Genomic DNA, 19498 nt, shown 5'->3' on the forward strand with positions numbered 1-19498 from the left:
ACTGACTAACAACAATTCTGTCAATACTCATTCTGTCAATCAAACGCCTATGATAAACTTGTTATTCTCTCTACAAAAGTTGTCAATTCTTTAAGCTCAACTTGTTATTCCCACATACTTATCATAATTGTTATTTCTGATCATACACTAGTAGTTTAACTTGTCATTTGAAATGATAAACTTGTCTTATTGTCATACTCAGCTTTGTTATTCAAACAAGTCATTTCCTATTATCAAATTCTTACTTCGCATACAAATCTTGTCATTCACTGTTATAACCTTGTTATTTCCCATTACCAACTTGTCAGTTTCGCATTGACATCTTCTTATTCCCAATTAATCAACTTGTCATTTCCTATTCTTAAATTATCATTTTTGTTACAGAACTTATCAAATCCCACCGTCCACCTTCTCATTTATAACAAAACACACTTAGTACCTCTTCAATTAAATTTACCCTTGACTATATCCTATGTCGTTATTTTCCCTACTATTATTGTCATCTACGAAACTGATATTGTCATTCCCTCCCCACATAAATACCATTCCCATAGGTTATTTAACAGAAAAAACCTATATTTTTCTGTTAAATAACATTCTTCATCACTCAATCAAAATTTGGGTACTTCTACTTTCCTACCCTAAACTCTTTTACTCTCACCAATCATTCGCACATTCTTGCAGCAACCAATCCAAACAAAATTAGCCAACAAACTTACTACAATCAGTCGCCCAACGTAGCTGCTAACTCTGATCACCTAACGCGATTGCTGCCGCACTATTCAGCGATGCCTTCGACTTCTCTGAACCCTTCCACAATGTCGATAAACCACTGCTTTGTTCACCTTTGTCACAGCAAATATGCTCTTCACCGTCTCAACACTCCTCTCCACACTACTCTTACGGCAAAATGGCAGTACGCAGGTGCGCGAAAATGGAGACAATAGGGAGAATGTAGAGAACAGTGGGAAGTTGTCGATAGTGGGGGGACTACGTGCCGCGGGTTCAGCAGGTTCAAATCACTGAGGGGCAATTTCGTCTTTTCACCAACATTTGCTATTTGCCATTTGAGACCGGGTCCCTCATGATAATTTAGCAAATTCAGGTGACCATTGAGTGATTTTGCTAATTCGAGGGTCTTTATTTGTGATTTCCCCTAAATTAATTTTTTAAAAATTATAAATATAAATATTTAAATTAATTTAGTAATTTTTTTAATCTTTTTTAAATTGATTTACTGAGTGTATATTAAGGACGTTCTGGACGCCGCAGGCACTGTCTTTTCTGCCGCCACGCAGATTTTCATATTTTACATAAGATTCTGTTTAATTTTTATTTTGATCCCAAATATAAGACCCCAACCCACTTTGTCTCTCATATTTACTCAATTTTTTCCAAGATAATCCTTCTAATAATTATAGTTCTAGTTAATACACTTGATTAGCAAGGATATTTTAGAAAAGACAACACCTATTTAGGACGAATAACTAACTCAACTTATTTCTTTAATCTTCTCAAATTAGTCAACTGGCTCTTATAATTAGGACTAGAGGTAGTATTTCATTTGAAATTCTTTTTCTTTTTCTTTTTTTTTTTTTGGTGACAAAAGCAATTGTTCTGATGACTCAAACAAAATTACAAAAGTATTTTGTTTTGTTTAATCGTACCGGAATCCTCAGAAAATCCGATATCTTAATTTGAACACAATGCTGAAATGCAAATGAAAGCCTCTCGGAGACCAGAAGTTTACCTGCCCGTTCATGCTCGAAACCTCATCGCAAGAAGCAAATGGTCACCAATTTCTCCCATTCTCATCAGTCATCACCGCATGAAGCCAATCAGCTCTTAAAAAGCGGCAAATTTGGACCCTTCTGTAACATTTTGTATCATCTGATAAAGCCAGCTGTTTCTCTACTTTTTTTTTCTTCTTCTTGTTGATGTGTCTTTAATTCTTTAATTATACATATTTTTAATTTTTAATTTTACAAAGTGTCCTTTTCTAATCTGATTTTATAAAGAAAATTAGTCTCGTTGGATCGTGTCGTACTCTCTGAGTTTTAATCAATTTTCAGTTTACTTTAACGTAGTTGCGTTTGACCACGAAGTCAAGCAGCGGAGAAAGCTATACTGCTTTGAAATTGTAACTTTGAGAAGTAAATTTGAAGTTTTGAACTGACGAGAGGGGAGGTGGGGTAAAATGGTAGTGGGGCCCAGCACTTTGGCGCCACGGTTGCACGGAGCCATGGAGCAAGCCCGCCTTCGTGTCGTGTCGGTAACAATCAATGCGTTCCACACGTCCTTTGACTGACTCCACAAAGTAAATTTATTAAAAGCAAAGCCATTACTGTTTCCAGTTTTTCACATCACTCGCCATTATGATTCCAAAACGAAAAAAACAAAAGAACCCTCTGTTTACCACTTTCACTGTGATCTTCATACTGATTCCCTTCCTTTTCGTTCCCCCCTTCTGCTATCTCGATCGTTTCCCCTTTTTCTTCCCTCGTTGATGCTCATACTGGTAAACACAGCCTTTCAGTTTCTTCCCATTTCCAGCCCTCTGATCGTGCATGAAAAGCATGCTGCTTATTTCCTATTTTACTAGCTCACAAGGTCCATTTCTTATCTGATTAGTTCGTCTTTTCTAGAGCTCTTGACTCCGTCGTTAACAATTGACGTGTCTCTCAGAACGAGTGGGATCTCTGTCGTTTTTAGATGTTGATCTTCACCTTCTGAGGCGACGACTCTGCTCACTCCCTTCTTCTTCTTTTTTGATACTTTTGCTTCCCTCTTGTTCTCTTTGTTAAGCGAAACTGAAGTAAAAGGAATGAAGATGAGTTTCTGGTACTTCGTGATTATAAGCCCTCTTATTTTCAGTAGGCGGCGTCTGAAAATCTGCAAGTTCAGTTTTCACTATTTTCACTTCTAATGAAATGCAGGTTGCTAGGCTTGGAATAAAACCTGTTTGGTTTTGGATGCTGGTTCGATTAGCTTGAATTTGGATTATAATACACCGAGCGCTAGTCATGAGCAAAAGACTTCTGCAAATTGAGCCCAAGGAACTTAAGTTTACCTGTGCGTAAACAATTGAATATTTGCCTATGGTCGTTCTTTCTAGAAGCTTCTCACTTCTTGATTAAAATGTTAACGGATTCTTCCTTTATATTTTCCTTTTTATATTTGCACTCACAAATTAATATATTAGCTAGAAATAATATTTATGCTTGATTACTTGGAAATTAAAATATTTTTGCCTGAAATCTATTAGATCTTTAGGTATCATATTTCCAGTTCATCTACGAAACTGAATCTATCGTAAACTTGAGACTGATGGATGGATTGACAAGGCAAATTGCTTAGGGATTTATGCATACTGTTATCAAATGTTTTTAGTTCCTGGCTAATCCGTGACCTGGGTGGTCACACTCGTTCCCTGTTTTATTTCTGATAATGTTTCGGTTCAGTATTTTTAGCGGTCACTGACACAATTTTTGGCATTTATAGTTGAACTAAAGAAGCGAAGTTCATGCTCAGTTCAGTTGACTAATAACACCCACCACTATGTTGCTTTCAAGGTCCGAGCATCTTTCTTATTCTTGCCAGCAACTGATCTTTATTTGTTGACATGGAAATCGGTATTATTAATACATAATACTGGGCAGCTAAATCAATTAGGTATGATATTGGCAGATCAAGACAACCTCGCCTAAGAAATACTCAGTTCGGCCACATGTAGGGGTTCTCATGCCAAAATCTTCTTGTGCGTTCGTAGGTATAACTTTCTTGTGACCTATGTTATTTTTATCTCGTTTGCCAGTTAGTATTATTTACTGGTGTCAAATGAGTGCAAATGACTGAGTCGGAAGATTAGTAAGTGAAATTGGTTTGTGGTTTATTGATTCACCTACATGATATGCATATTTTTGTTTGGCATCAACCTAGTCACAATGCAAGCTCAACGAACGGCACTGGTAGATCTGATGTGCAAGGACAAATTCTTAATTCAAAGCACCGTTGTTCCCGTTGAAACGACTAATGATGACATTACTTCTAGCTTGGTACGGATGTGTCCTTGGTTTACAGACCGTGTTGGTCGTTTTTATTATTTCTTTTTAATATTTACTATTTCATTTGTAAATCATAGTTTGTCAAAGATGCCGGCAGATACATTGAAGAAGAGAAACTGAAAGTGACCCTGGTTAGCCCATTTCATTCAGCCGAAGCATCTCCTGTTAATGGAGACATTAAAAAAGGACTGGCCCAAGAAAATGATAAGATGCTCAGTGAAGATGAAATTACATCTCCGGAAAACATGGTCAGATAAAATCCTCTAATGCTTGGTTTAAAGTTCCTTTCCTTCCTTAATCTCTGTCTTAATCACCTCAATATTTCAAATCCTTGGATCATTTACTTTGTCAGTTACTCAATTGGAAGGTTTGCAAATTATGACTTGTGGATAGTTGTTTTCATGGTTTGAAGAATGCTTTTTGTACTCTATAAAACAATATGATGTTGAGTAAATTCAAACTTTGTCGATGCTGTTTCTTATGCTTTTGGTCGGAGTCATGTTTTAGGAAATTGTTATCGGTTCCCTTTGGTTTTGTTTGTTGTCACAATTGGAAGCGTTGTTACTCTCCTGCGCATATGCTTGGGGGATGGGTTGGTTATTAATTTCACTAGTTCAAATTATACTTATTAAAGAACTAATGTCTCATAAGCTGTTACCTGGAATATGTCACTGTCAGGTTAAGAATGCAGAGAATAAGATAGATAATGAGGAGTTAAAGTATGTAAAGGATATGAAATTGAAGCCGGCAAAAGATAGGGTGTTCAATGCTGTGAAGGATGTGGAGGAACCGAAACCAGATAAAGCAGCGCTGAAAGTGCCAAATAATTTGGAGCTGAACATTGCAAAGGATGTAGATGAATTGAAGTCAGAGAAAGCAGAAGAGTCAAAGATATCAGGGGGTATAGAAGAGCTGAAATTAATGGAATCTACTGAGAATTCAGAGGTATCAAAAGATGCAGAGAAACTGAAGTCAGAAAAAGAAGTGAAGGTATCAAAGGGCGTAGAGGAGTTGAAATTAATGGCATCCATAGAAGAGATGAAGTTAAAACTGGATGAATTTGAGTCCAAGTTAAATGAGGTCAGTCATTTAATCGTGACTTTTTTCCATATATATATGATTGTGATAGTGGCTTTGATCTAAAGCTATTATGTTGTGACATGGAAAAGATTTCTTTTGCATGTACAGAGAAAGATATAGAGATGTCTTTAATCATCGAGACCTTTAACTCGACAAAATGTGATCCGAAAGGAATGAATATATATATTGAGTGAATGACAGCAATAAATATTAATAATAAAAAAAGGTCTGAAGAGGATAAAGAACTGAATAATAGCTTTATGTTGTTTCAACTTTTTAAATAAACATTTTTAATATATTTTTGTCGTGGATTATCACAAAAAACACTTTACAAACAAAGCTTAAAAAAAAAGAAAAGATAAAGATGCGTCCTTTATTATTCAGTTCTTTATCCTCTCCAGATCTTTTTTTTATTATTAATATTTATTGCTGTCATTCACTCAATATATATATATTCATTACTTTCAGATCACATTTTGTCGAGTTAAAGGTCTCGATGATTAAAGACATCTCTATATCTTTCTCTGTACATGCAAAAGAAATCTTTTCCATGTCACAACATAATAGCTTTAGATCAAAGACATCTCTATGTTTGGATAGATGATTGTGATAGTGGCTCTTGAGTTCAATCTTACTCCCTACGATCCAACCACGGACATGTTCAAGTTTCTGGCTTCCTGTGCAGGCTGGAGTAACAATATCGAAGCTAAGAGAGGAAAGGATGGCAAGCAGGCTAGAGACTGAGATGTTGCAAGAAAAACTAGTAAGCGCAAGACTGTTTCTTTTTGGCCCAAAAAAAAAAACTCTCTAGTCTTACAATTACTGGTGTTGTTTCCTTGGTCATTTGTCCTGTCGTAATTTCTTATCTTCGTGTAGTGCAATTTATTTGTCGTTACAGAAATTGGAGTACCGTCCATATATCAATGGTGGTTTAGGATGAAAATAAAATACGTTTTAAGAGTATTCTTTTACTCGAATTTAGCCGATAAGTTGGGTGATGTCTCATAACTGTTGCTGGCATGTGCTTTTATACCTGCAGGCGGATCTGAGTAAGAGAGATGCAAGAGAAGTTCAAGTTGGGTTCCCTCTTCTGTATGTCTGCATGGTGGCGCTAATCTGTGTATTCCTTGGATACCGTTTACACTCCTGAGTCGGGGAATCATCTGTATGAAGCGGCTAACATTTTGAGGTGTTTTGTTAATAGCTGGTGTTTTTGCGTAAATACTTAATATATCTGCAGATGTTATGGTTTGGGTTAGGGATGCTCATTTTGACCTATCTAGGTCACAACCAACATGCCGTCCCTTGCGATTAGGAAAAGGACGGTAAAGGATCTTATCAGAAAGAAAACTGTAAAGTTAAAAAAAACAAAAAAAGTAATTTGAGATCAAGATATGCATGAGACCGTTGGGTAAGGTATTTGCTGGAAAATAATATTAACTGATGCCATGCCTTGTTATTAGTTCGCCACAAGCATTTAATACCCCCGTCCGCTGCGCAGGCCACAATCTGTTCAATTCAACCAAATCACGTTACGGCCCTCGTGAATTCCTCTCTGACTTCATTAATTTCAGCTGAATCAGAGGACTTCAAGTCCATTTACATCTTAAACGTCAAGTGAAATAAATACTACAGCTCATTGCCAGATGCCAACTGAATTATAAAAGTACAATCCTTACACACATAATTCTTGCCTTCATTACAGACTAACTGACTAAGACTTGTGATGACAGCACTCCTTGCAAAATAACACATACTACTATCCATCCTTAATATAAAACTTTGTTTGATTTTTATTTTTATCATAAATATAAGATTATAATCTGTTTTGTCCCTCATATTTATATTTTTTTTAAAGTATTCTTCTAATAATAGTAGTTCTAACCAATACAGTTGGTTAGTAAGGATATTTTAGGAAAGACAATACCTATTTAGAACAAATAACTAACTCAACTTATTTTCTTAATCTCTTCAAATTAGTCAACTAGCTTTTATAATTAAGACCAGTGATAGTATTATTACTGATCTGATTGATATCTTTGTTAACTAATGTACATCATGTGCTGTACGAAATTTAAAAAAAGTAAATCTCATTATTCACATTATTTCTCAATAACAAGGTGTAGTATGGGTTGGCCCAGAAAAACAAAGTGTGGTATGGGTTCTGCCCAAAACAAAAAAAAAAACACACACACACACACACACACACACAAGCGCATGACGAAACGAGGATGCTGCGCTGTGAATCGCACAGATCACTCGTTCTCCGGAGACAGGCCACAGGGCCCCGATTCGTTTTAGACGTCCGGCTTCTTACGATAGGGCCAGACGTTTTTTCTTGGGCGTCATTGTTTTTTCAGCATTTGAAACGTCCGTTTTCATATGGTTTATTATGTATGTCATGTCTCAGTTTTATTGGTGCAGTTTGTTTTTTCAATGCATCCTCCACCAGTGGATCAAAATATTCAGTCGATTAAAATTATCACATGAAATAAAATTTGAATTAGTCAGTAGTTACAAAAATTAGATAATTATTAAAAATAATTATCGCAGGCATAAATCATTTTTTTATTGTTTTAGCCGACAAAGCACATTAAAATTATCCACGTGTCAACATTATCTCCAACTGCACACGACACAAATTAATTTACAACTTTTTGCATAAACTAGAAATTTGTCACTCATGCGATACACTCACTAATATTTGGTTAGATTTTAAATTCTAATAAATTGTATTATTTACGATAGTTCAAAATTCAGCTCTCATATGAATATGTTTTTTTATTCATTCAAATTGAATTTGAATTAGAGATGTGGAATTTAGGAGGGACATATGAAAATTTAAAATTAATTAATTATTTCTCCATTTAAGCCTCTAATTGACATATTATTTATTTATGATGCTTTCTATTTAATTTAATATATTTGAATCCCAATTAAGATATTATTTAAATTCAAAATTAATTATTCATTTCTTCATTTGAGCCTTCAATTGAAGTCTCATTTAATAATGATGCTCCTCATTTAATTCAATATACCCAAATCCCAATCAAAATATTATTCAAATTTTATTAAGTGAATATATTCAGGTCTCATAATATCACACCCGATCCATTTTCAAACGAATTGAGTATTACAAGTTTTTAAGAATATAGTTAATAGTTGATGATTGATTGATTTACACATTCATTAAAACATATCTCAATTGAGTTAAGCAAAAGTGATGAGAAGAAGGCCTATCCTCAACATGCCGTGGTTGTCATAAATACAAAGTAAAAGAGAAATCTTCATGTTCCCAGGGGTTGCCTGGTTAACATGAGGCTTTTGGAAAAGGCCTGCTCCGAAGGCAAGGTGAACGATGCTCTTCACATCATCAGTTCATCACGCTCCTCCCTTTGCCTGGTTTGCTTGGAAGTATACAATGTGATTCTCACGTGAGTGATCCTTTCCCTTCTCTTAATATTTATCAATATTTTGTTAATATTTAAAACTTCAACGTCGATGCATTTTATTAATAAAAATAAGGATGAAGAAATTTTTAAAATACTTTAACTTTTGCCAACATTCTGACTAAAAAGATGCATTAATACATTCAATTCAATAATAATGGTACAAGTAAAAATGTATATATATATATATATATATATATTTATGGTTCTCCCCCACGGAATCGTCTAATCACAAACGTCAAAGACGCAATATGGAGAGATTGGACGATAAATGATGTATGTACATCCTTCAAAAAACTAACAGATGTATTATTTGCGTTGGCGAGTTATCTGAGGCTTTTAATGTTTTTCTGATTTGGTTTTTTTTAATTTTAAAATCAAAATAAGTTAAAATCTATCAAAATTTAAAATATCGAAATGAAATTGAATGAAATCCCTACCATCATCATAATATCAAACACAAAATCATCTTTGATATTATACACCTGCAATAGAAAATCTCAGGATTTTTTTTTTTGGGGCCAGAAAAAAAATTCATAGGATTTATTATTTAAGCTCGGCACTGGCGAGAGTCCGTTGCCAAATTCATCGTTTATTTGAGGTCGTCTGGGAGTCTGAGCCCGTGTTTCTTCGGCTTCAAGCAATGTCACCACTTTCGCTGTAACAGTCCGCTGCCTATCCATTGCTCTGCAACTTTGCAAACACTATCGTAAGTCTCCAAGCTTCGGCGCATACCTCTCTTTCTGCTTTTCAACTTTGAGATTTTAGGGTTTCAAGTCTGAACGAGGAACTACGTTGTTTCTACTTGTGCAATGGAAGAAATTGCATCGAATCTGCGAGTGGCTGGGATGAAACTAGATAACTTGGGAAGAGCATACGAGCAGTTACAATCCCAAGCTTCCTCTTTCCTTTTGTTCTCTCTCCAGTGGAAGGATTTGCAGGAACATTTTGATTCCCTCAGTAAAACGATTGGAGATCGCTTGGAAAGTCTTAATGTCCGTGAAAAAGAGGTTGAGTTGAAGGAGAATGAGTTGAGTGTGATCCAGAAGTGCTTGGATGAGTGCTCCCAACTGGTTCACGAGAAAGAGGAAAGATTGCATCTTGTCCAGAAGTCTTTAGATGAATGTAACGAGCAAGTTGACTCACAAGGCAAGAAACTGGAAGAAATCAATAGCTTGAGTCAACAAGCTTCCAACGATTTGGAATTGAAGAAGAAACATCTTGCTTCTCTCGATGGCTTGATTCAAGATCATATTGAAGAGCTTGAAAAGAAGGAAAAGGACTGGAAGGCAATACGGAAATCAATCGCCGAATCCTCTGGTCAACTTGAGGCGAGAGTGAAAGAACTTGACTCAATTGAAAAATCATTAGGTGAGTACACGATAAAAGTAAAAGCAAAAGAGAAGAGATTGCTCTTGATGGAGAAAGATATTGAAGAGCGATCCAAAGAGCTTGAGAAGAAGGAAAAAGACCTTAGCCATGTTCAACGACAATGGAGATTATGTTGCCAAGATATTGAATTGAAAGAGAGAGAATACCGTGCCATTGAAAGAAGTATTGAAGGACGTAGCAAGGAGTTGCACGTAGGGGGAGAAGAGCTGAAATCTATCCAGAAATTGATAAACGACCGTGAGAAGCAGCTGCAGTCGAAAGAGGAAGAGTCTAATAGGGATCTCAAAATGATCACAGATTTGATCATTGAACGTGAAGAAGTGCTGAGGTCAATACAGAGGAACATTGGAGAATGTAACAGGGATCTTGGAAAAAAGGAAGAACAACTTATTACATTGAAAGGACATATCAGTTTAAAAGATGCTGAATTTCAGGCATTTTTGAAGAAATATAAAAACGATTATGAAAAGAGGGAGGGGGAACTCAAGTCTATCCAAAAGAAAATTACTCGATGTGATGAGGAGCTCAATACAAAGGAGAAAGCACTTGATTCAATACAGAAGTCAATTTCTGAACTTGCTAGGGAACTAGAATCAAAAGGGAAAGACTATGATGACCTTGTAGCAAAAGAGGAAGAACTCAAGTCTTTGCAGAACAGAATTGATCATCAGGTTGAAGAGCTGGAAAAAAACAAGAAAGATTTAGATTTCATCAAACATAAGACAAAGGAAGGGTTCATGGAACTTGAAATAAAACAGAAACAATGTGAAGAACGAGTGAAGAACCTTGAGTCAAAAGAGAATCAATTTGATGGACGAGTGAAGAAGCTAGAGTTGAAAGAGAAACAGTTTGAAGAACGAGTGAAGGAGTTTGAGTCCAAAGAAAAGCAAGTTGAATTATTAAGAAAATTATTTGAAGACGAAAAAGCGTTGATAGAGAAGGGCAATATCTTCCAGCCACGTGTAAAGACAGAGGAACTGGATTTTGTAAATACCACTAGTTTAAAGAATAGCAGGAGTTTGCAAGCGCTCTTTAACGATCTCTTGAAAAATTATGAGTTGGTGTGCCGTGAAGTATCAAATTCTCTCCAAGCATCAGTGGACCCTGCTAAATTGGTGCTAGATTCAATGCAGGGTTTTTATCCTTCAAATTCGAGCCAAGAGGACATTGCGTATGATGCAAATATTATAAGGAGGAGCTGTATTCTTTTGCTAGACGAATTGAAGAAATCTTCACCGGTAATTAGTTCTCATGTGAAAGAAGAATCAATGAAGTTGGCAATTGAGTGGAAGGAGAATTTGTCTGTAAGTAATAAGGATTGTTTGGAGGTCCTGGGGTTTCTGAAGCTTGTGGCTACATATGAACTAGGCTCATCCTTTGATGCAACTGAACTTCATACACTTCTAGATATTATTTCCCAGCATTGTCAGACTTCTGAATTACGACAATCCCTAGGTATTTTCAAGATGGTACCTGGTAAACATGTACTTCCTTTTCTAGCTCAGCCGGATCAAGTTTTAATAAACTGTTTTTTCCTAAGTGCATGTGGTCACCCTGAGGCTTCTCTTACATATGATGCATATGTAATAATCTCCCTAGGCAGTTTAATGCTGCATATCTTTATCAATTTTAATATAATGGTTTCCATCAATTTCTTTAATTATCCTTTTTTTGAAAAAAATTTACAAGTGGCTTTTCCATTGTGAGAATCCTACAAAAAGAAGTTTGAAATTACCAAGGTCCAAATAAGAAATTTTTACGAAAATGAAATGTTATTTGCAAATCCGTTATTGTCAAAACCTATTAAAATGTTCTTACTAAGCCTTATTTGGGATTTAGTAATTTCAAACCTCTTTTTGTGGAAATCTCTCTTTTCCATTTGGGCTGGCTGAGGGGAAAAAGTGACATGAGTTTACTTTCTTTTTTTCTTTTTTTGGGTCAAATGGATCATGGTTATACTTCTGCCTTTGCAAAGACATGTAGAAGCCCTAAAATCCCAAAGTCCTTTTTAGCATTCCTTAGCAAATGAGAATATATTACGGTACCACAAGCAATATAGTTATTTAGTGTCATATAATATTTGGAGTCTCCGAATAATCAGCAAAATTTCTTCTCGGGAGTTTATGTATATTCTACATTCTACATCAAGAAGATAAAAGAAAAATTTTATTCCTTCACTGCTGTTCCCTTCAATCTTTTTACTACGTATGGATATGTTTATCATAGATGCTGTGTCCTTCTGTTTATGAAATAAAGGAATCACCTCTAGAAGCTTTTAATGCAGAACACATTTTCATTATCTTCCAGAGATGACCAGCCTACCTTTTTTCATTGTTTTTTTTTTTAAAAAAAAAATTGCCTGCCCTGTTCTGAAGGCATTCTTATGTCTACCATGCATCCCTTTTCTCCTTGCATCCTCTCAGTGATCTCATGATTTTGTGATTTAGTTATGATCATTTTGTAAGTATTAATGCAAAAAGGCCATGTGAGCTATTCAACTTTGAGATATTTGGCATTCGGTGGCACCTGCATCATCTGAACACATGACTTCTTGATTTTTTATGCTTTGAAAAACGTGAGGAGCTTAAAGCTCTTGCAGCTAATTTTGTGGTTAAATTTGTGTGCAGATAATCAGCTTGGTGCTACCCGAGGTGGAAGAAATTTGCATTTGACTGTAAATCAACAAGCAAATGCAAACGGGTTGATGGGGAGTGACATTTTAGTTGATCCCCAAACATTGGATCCAGCAAAACTTGTTTTAAATATGATAGGGAACCCTATTGTTCCTCAAAGTACAAAGGAAGAGAAAAGTGCTATCACTGCTGGAAGCCACACATTTTTGCTAAAGTGGCTTATGAGAATCTCGCCAGATATTGAACCGCGAGTAAGAGAAGAAGCAAGGAAGCTAGCACATGAGTTGAAGGCTGAGATGAGAGAAGGTACCGAAAATTCTCTGGAGGTTCTGGGATTTCTACTGCTTTTGTCCATTTATGGCTTAGCATCTTCATTTGATGAAGATGAAATTTTAAAGCTCTTAGAGATTGTTGCTCACCACGAAGAAGCTGTACAGCTGTTCCAGACACTTGGTTTTGCCACTAAAGCTTCCGGTATGCTCTCTGAAAATTTTGTCTCCATCAGATTCAGATCCACAAATCTTGTTACTTTCTTCTCCTCTCCTTCACCGGATTTATATCTTTCCACTCTTGAACGTCCTTCTTTCTTATTCTACATTGTGCTTTCTGATTCAAACTAGCTGCTGTTGACATGTGGTGGTCCCACTGCCCTGCAAAATTTTATTAGACCGAATAATATTTCAAACTGAGAGCTACTATTTTACCCTATTTTATTAAATATAGAAGGATGGGCTGGTCTTCTCATGTGTTTCATTTCTCGGGTTTAGGCCTTTAAGTTAAATGCATGACATGAGTAAGTTGCCAAAGACTTGTACATTTCACAACGCAAATGACTCTAAGAGAGTTCCCCTTTTGGCACCTCACAAAAGGCAGTGCCTCTGTGAAAGGCGTTGTACTTGTTTGGTTAATCTCCCTTAAAATTCAGATTATCCCAATTTGTGCAAAAATCTAAAATTAGTCGATATTTTACGTTACATGAAGATCTGAATCCTACCCAAATGCCTTCCTCACCCCTTACTCCCAAGGCCTCATGCCTCCTTCGCAACAAAAAAATTGCACTACTAGAAAGATGTTTTTCTTGTCATATGAAAAACACAACTATGCACCCCCCTCCCCGGGGGCTGTTATTGCTTTTCTTTTTTTATTTGTTTTGACTCTATAATCTGTTGTGGTGGACGTGGCGTGTATCATGTGATAATTATATTGCTGTACTGACCTGACATCTGTTTTATCCTGCTTGTCCCCCATTCAGCTTCAATGAAGAAAGTAACATTCTTGCCCTGCTCCTTGCGGGTTCAGGCCTCATCCCTTTGTGCTTCCCTTTCATGCATTTTCTAACTGTCTTTAAATGTTAGTTTTTCTCTTCTTCCCTTCCCAACGAGGAATATGGAAATTTTAGTCCCTTTTAATTGTGTTGATAACTTGAACTGATTTTCTGGCAGTGGTCCCATGTCATAATTTGCTTTAGTTTTTACACCATCTGTGTTAAATTGATATCCCGGAGTACTTTTATCCAATTTGATAGATGAAATCTTGTCTTGTCAAGATTTTGTTTTTAATCTTATCAAGAAGCAGAAGCCTGCCGAAGCTGTTAGATTTATATGGGCATATGAGTTGGCTGACAAGATCCCACCTGTTGATCTCTTGAGAGAATATGTGCAGAATGCAAAAATGGTTTCCAAGAGACGTTGCAAGAAAAGCTCATTTCAAACCAAGGTTATTCTGTCCTATTTAGTTTTCATCAAATTATCAATTTCATGTAAATTCTCATGCGTGACACGTTTAATGTGAACTCTCAGGATAAGGCTAGAGATGAAGAATTAGCTTGTCTGCAATCTGTCCTAAAGTGCATTTCGGACAACAATCTTGAATGTCAGAATCTGGTTAAGGAGATTCATAACCGCATTGCTGAGCTGAGAAGGCTGAAAGAAAACACGTTTGGTACTACACCAGGGCCTTCTTCTAAAGTTGAAGTGCGACAGCCGGGACAAAAGAAACGTATTAATGAGGGATCTACCAAGAAACATCAAGTACAACCTTGCAATAATAACAACAACAAACGTCCTCGAACTGCTATAAGACCCCCTGTAGCACCGGTATCCACTCCTATATATCATCAACCTATGTTCTGGCTCCACCGTGAAGGAGTAATCTTACCTGGCGGAATGCCTGCACTTGCTGGTCCGCCCACTAACAACTCTGGTGTTGGTACTCCTATGGGTGCAGGACAGTATGGAAATCGCGGAAGAAACTAGTCGTGTCACTCCTAGCTATACCCCTTCTAGGTGATCCAGATATGGACGTTGTAAATTAATGCCATGCTATACGGTCACGACAAGGTTCGGACTTGGAACTCAGCTCCTTGACTTTTAAGTCAAGTCTTGAATTTGCGTTGCTGCCGTTATTAGTTATGTCTTTTGATTACAATGGAGAACGTTGATGTTCTCCTGACTTCTACTATGCGCCTGAACCCGCAAGGAGCAGGGCAAGAATGCCTCGTGTGGCCATATCAATTGTCCTGTGAGTAAATGGTAGTTGATTTTCTAATCATTCGTCTTAAAAGGTCGTAGTTTTTGTCAGCTGTGTTGCAAAATTAACTGGTAGTTGACGTTGACAAGGTTTTACTAATACTGATGACTCTTGAAGATGTATTCCATTTCCACAAGATAAATCTACCTACTGAAGATAATGTGATGCTTAATTTATACAGATTTCAGCATGCTTTCGTTGTTAACGCCTGAAAATTCAATCCATTTTTTCTTTCAAACATTATATGAAAGCATACCTTTTGCACGTAGTATAAAACATAAACTGCTCTATTTACGATTTAAAAATATTTTTTCTAATTTTATAGTATATATTCATATATTAATGGTTGTTTAGGGAATGTCTACGTCACCATAATTTTGTCTATCAATATACACGAGAAACAAATGATGCAACTGAATTGTTTCAACCAAAGATTTGATCAAGATTCGTCTCTATGAACACGTAAAACACGCGACGAGATTGAATTGCTTCAACTAAAAATATTTGCTTGAGATTTCTTGTCTGTGAAAAACAAGCGCAAAAAAAAATAAAAAAATAAACACTTGAACTACGACGACATAGTCGGTGGTTTTGAGAGCTAAAAGACTAATAGAGATGGAAAAAGATGTTTGAGACGCAAGAGAAAAATTTAGTCCGAGTTATCATTTTATGCGAAGCTTCTTTTTTTTTTTTTTGGGGGCCATATTATGCGAAGCTCAGCAACTACTCATACATGAGCTAACTTTATAAACAGACAAATGGAGCGGTTACTGTATACTACTATGATAACAAGAACATAAATTAGAGGATGCGGCTATGGAACATAATATTGAGAACAAAAATTAGAAGATTTTATCTAGAAGCCATTATTTCATCACAAGAGGCCTAGGGTGACTTCACCGTTAAGAAGTTCTTTTTTTTTTTTGGGCCAAACTGTCAAGAAGTTGAATATATAAGAATTCAGTCATTTAAAATATAATTTTCAAGTCAAAAGTTTAGCTTTTAAAAAACTTCTTGTCATTAATTTTAATTTTATCAAAAGATTCATTAAATTAAGAAAATTAATTTCAATAACCCTGAAAAATTTTAGAAAATTATTCTGGAAAAAACATAATATTTGGTCCCTATAGTTATGGTCATGACTCATGAGTCAGGGTCATTCCAAATTTTTATTAATGATTATTCTTTAAAAATTAAAATTGTGATCAACTTTAGTTAAGATCTTTAGAAGTGACGCGTCGTTACTGCATAAATGATTTGTCGTTTATGTAATAGTGATGTTTGATAATAATAGATATTTTGACCAAAGTCAACTCCACTCCAAAATTGATTATTTTATTAAAAAAACTATTGGAATATTAATTATGTAATTAAGTTGATGCAAATCGGGAATTAAAAACTATCCTTTTCCTAAGAAAACGTGAAGTTAGATTTATTTAACGTGTAAGAAGAATTAGGGAACAGAATTATTGAGGTCGTTGGACTTCGGAAACTCCCCCCCCCCCCAAAAGAATCATGCGTGTATATATCTTATCATTAACTGAAACCTTAAGTGGACATTTTTAGTTTTTTGTGACCAGTTTTTTGAATAAACTGCAATAAATATATTATTTTTATAATGAAGTATTATAATATCGGATATTTTTGGATTTCGTTGTGTTCTAACGATGTTGTTGCTCTATCCAAGCGTCGAGGTCAGAGGAGGGATACGGTTTCCAGTTCACAAAATTTAATGAGTTTTAAGTGATGGACCCCACAACTAACTTTACCTTACCCACCTTCCCTCCATTTTTGGCTGTTCAGTTTGATTAGTAACTGACCCAATTAATGTGTGGCCGTTTTACCCCATTAGCAGTAGGGGTGTTCACGGGACGGATCGGGACCGGGATCGAATTGTTCCGGTTCCGTCCCGGTAAATAGTAACGGGACAAATTTTCTGTCTCGTGTTCCGGCCCGTCCCGGTTTGTCCCGTCCCGTCCCAATAAGACCGGGACCGGGATGGGCCGGCCTTGAACACCCCTAATTAGCAGGTCGAAGCTTCATTTTTTCCCCCGCATGCTTTTAACCTTCTCTTTTGTTTTTTCCTACTAATATTGTTTCATTTCAAATTCTCAATCTTCCTCATTATTCAAACGGAACCTTAATGACCAGCCCCATGCCATATCAGCATGTGCACTGCCTTTTTGAGTTTTGACGTTAGCATGTGAGAGAGGGGTCAACATATGTTGGATTTCAAGAGTTATGATATTTCTTTTCAATATCATATTTTTGTAGCTACGATAGAATAAGTATTAAATATATAACGTTATATTTTGAAATAATTGTTAATAAATACTCCATCCGTTCTTTATTATAAGAGACATTTGATGCTTATGGCATGTTCCTATATATAAGAGACACTTACAAGTTGTCTCTACTTTTTTGTGTTGATTTACTATTTTACCCATATTTATTATCTCCAACTCACACTCTCTCTCCCTCCCACTTCTCTTTCTTTTAATAATTTAATTGTTCTCTCTCATGCTCTCTCTCCTTATTAATGAGGGTATTTTTAGAAAAAAAATTATACTTTTTACACATTAATTATTCTTAACTAATTTTAACTGTTTTTTTGACAAACGTACTTCGGTTATTTGTCACTTATAATAAGGAACGGAGGGAGTATTATTCAATACTTTTTTAAAAAAAACTAACAAATATATTAAAATAGAATTTTTTTTATATTTATTCATTGTCATATCATAACCAAACATCATACTCCTACAGTCCTAAATGTAAGACCCTTATACAAGAGTGTATAAGGGTCTTACATTTAGGACCGGAGGAGTATTGCACAGGCCTAAAAAGAACATCACATTACTTTAAAATATATATATATACACACACACACACAAACCCACACACGCATCACAGTACATTATATATATATATATATATATATATATCATCAAGCACTGAACAAACACCCAGCAAGTCCACCTGAACCAAACAATCAAGGCTTCACCAGACATCCACACTACTTAACATTCTCATACCTTCTGTTTGTCACTGGCTCAACCTTACCAAGCCCATTTTCTCTCTCTCACTTTTTTTTCTTATTTATTCTCAGTTCAAATGAAAACCTATAATAATCTCTCCCTTCTTTTTATTCTGCAGATTTTCATCTGATGCCCCTCTAATTGTCGACTTCTTTGCCTTTTCCCCGACAAAATCTACCTAATTATATGTTCTGGATGCGGTCGTAGATGTTTGCTCTCAATTTAAATTAAGACACACACACACACACACAAGCAGCCACCTAACCTTCTTGTATATGAATATATGATTGAGACGTACATGTCCGCTTGTGAATATATATAATATGACGTAAGTTGTTGTAATGGATGAGATATTATAAAGGTGAGTGTCCCTTGTGGTGTTGCTATGTTAATCAATGGAGGAATGAATGAGTATAAAGACCACAGGAAGATATACATAATGCAGTGAGGGTCTAGCGTAGATGCAGGCCAACGGCTATTCTCTGGAGAGGCTGTTAGATGGAATATTAATAGCCATCAAAGCCAACGTACTTTCTAAGACATTGCAGTAAGCAAGATACAAATATACACATCAAAGTGTTTTTGTATTTAGGGAGTCCTCATCACTTGAATCCTTTTCGACATTTTGCATCGCCATATTCATCCAACACTTCCGGCCACCATGGGAAGAAGCCTTTCGGTACCTCTCTCTCTCTCTCTCTGCTTTGGGTTAGCAAAGATGTGATGTCCTGCAAATAACCCCAGTCCTAGATATAAAACTTATTTTATAATGTAATTTACACTATAAAATGGTCTTATATTTAGAACCGGAAAAGTGTTTTAGACGTGTCGAGGGTAGAAAAGTTGGTAACATGTGTATGTGTTATTAACAGTTGGCTGCTTCGGATGTTCAAATTGGGGGTGAAGTGAGCAGGAATTCGACGTTAGTATGTGCTCCCATAGTGAGCGACTCAGTCGATGAAATGCTGATTCAGATGGGAAAGGCCGAAGAACTCGGCGCTGATCTTGTGGAGCTCCGTTTAGATTTCTTGAACAACTTCAATCCTCCACACCATCTCCAAACTCTGATCAAACACTGTCCGTTGCCCACTCTCGTCACTTACAGGTATTGCCAATGATCACCTTCCTTCGCTTCCGTTAAATTCTGAATACCATGCTGTATTGTCCTATAGTGTAGCTCATCATTTTTTTCAGACCCACATGGGAAGGAGGAAGGTATAACGGTGATGAAAGCCAGCGACAAGCTGCTCTGCGTTTAGCAGTTGAATTGAGATCGGAGTTCGTTGCGTTGAGCTTAAGGTTATTGAAAGTTA

At 36.1% G+C, this 19498-nt stretch overlaps 4 protein-coding genes across 7 annotated transcripts; all 4 read left to right on the forward strand.

Moving 5' to 3' along the window:
- Positions 1–2493: 2493 nt before the first annotated feature.
- LOC114740906 (vesicle-associated protein 2-2) lies at positions 2494–6395 on the forward strand. Of its 3 annotated transcripts, none has more exons than XM_028929160.1 (9): positions 2494–2610; positions 2937–3072; positions 3502–3572; positions 3688–3769; positions 3940–4055; positions 4142–4312; positions 4743–5144; positions 5830–5907; positions 6184–6395. In XM_028929160.1, exons 2-9 carry the CDS (start codon positions 3024–3026, stop codon positions 6292–6294), a joined length of 1080 nt encoding a protein of 359 aa, XP_028784993.1. In that variant the 5' UTR covers positions 2494–2610; positions 2937–3023; the 3' UTR covers positions 6295–6395. The 3 variants fall into 3 exon arrangements, with proteins under 3 accessions (XP_028784993.1, XP_028784995.1, XP_028784994.1); XM_028929161.1 differs by lacking the exon at positions 2494–2610 and adding an exon at positions 2659–2841; XM_028929162.1 differs by lacking the exon at positions 2937–3072.
- Positions 6396–9405: 3010 nt separating this feature from the next.
- LOC114740913 (protein CROWDED NUCLEI 3-like) lies at positions 9406–11209 on the forward strand. Its single transcript, XM_028929170.1, has 2 exons — positions 9406–11100; positions 11201–11209. The coding sequence occupies exons 1-2, from the start codon at positions 9406–9408 to the stop codon at positions 11207–11209; spliced, it is 1704 nt and encodes a 567-aa protein (XP_028785003.1).
- A 16-nt stretch (positions 11210–11225) lies between these two features.
- Positions 11226–15285, forward strand: LOC114740905 (FRIGIDA-like protein 5). 2 transcript variants are annotated; one of them, XM_028929158.1, is made up of 4 exons: positions 11226–11461; positions 12613–13092; positions 14165–14334; positions 14418–15285. In XM_028929158.1, exons 1-4 carry the CDS (start codon positions 11254–11256, stop codon positions 14871–14873), a joined length of 1314 nt encoding a protein of 437 aa, XP_028784991.1. In that variant the 5' UTR covers positions 11226–11253; the 3' UTR covers positions 14874–15285. The 2 variants fall into 2 exon arrangements, with proteins under 2 accessions (XP_028784991.1, XP_028784992.1); XM_028929159.1 differs by having other exon boundaries at positions 11226–11440.
- Positions 15286–18776: 3491 nt separating this feature from the next.
- On the forward strand, positions 18777–19484 carry LOC114740914 (bifunctional 3-dehydroquinate dehydratase/shikimate dehydrogenase, chloroplastic-like; the record flags this gene model as incomplete). Its single annotated transcript, XM_028929171.1, has 3 exons — positions 18777–18864; positions 19058–19290; positions 19380–19484. Coding segments are annotated over exons 1-3 (356 nt in total), but the record flags the coding sequence as incomplete, so codon positions are not given.
- Positions 19485–19498: the final 14 nt, after the last annotated feature.

Source organism: Neltuma alba, unplaced genomic scaffold (assembly GCF_004799145.2).
Source record: "Neltuma alba isolate B1F8T4 unplaced genomic scaffold, ASM479914v2 tig00003195_pilon, whole genome shotgun sequence".
NCBI classification, from domain to species: domain Eukaryota; kingdom Viridiplantae; phylum Streptophyta; class Magnoliopsida; order Fabales; family Fabaceae; genus Neltuma; species Neltuma alba.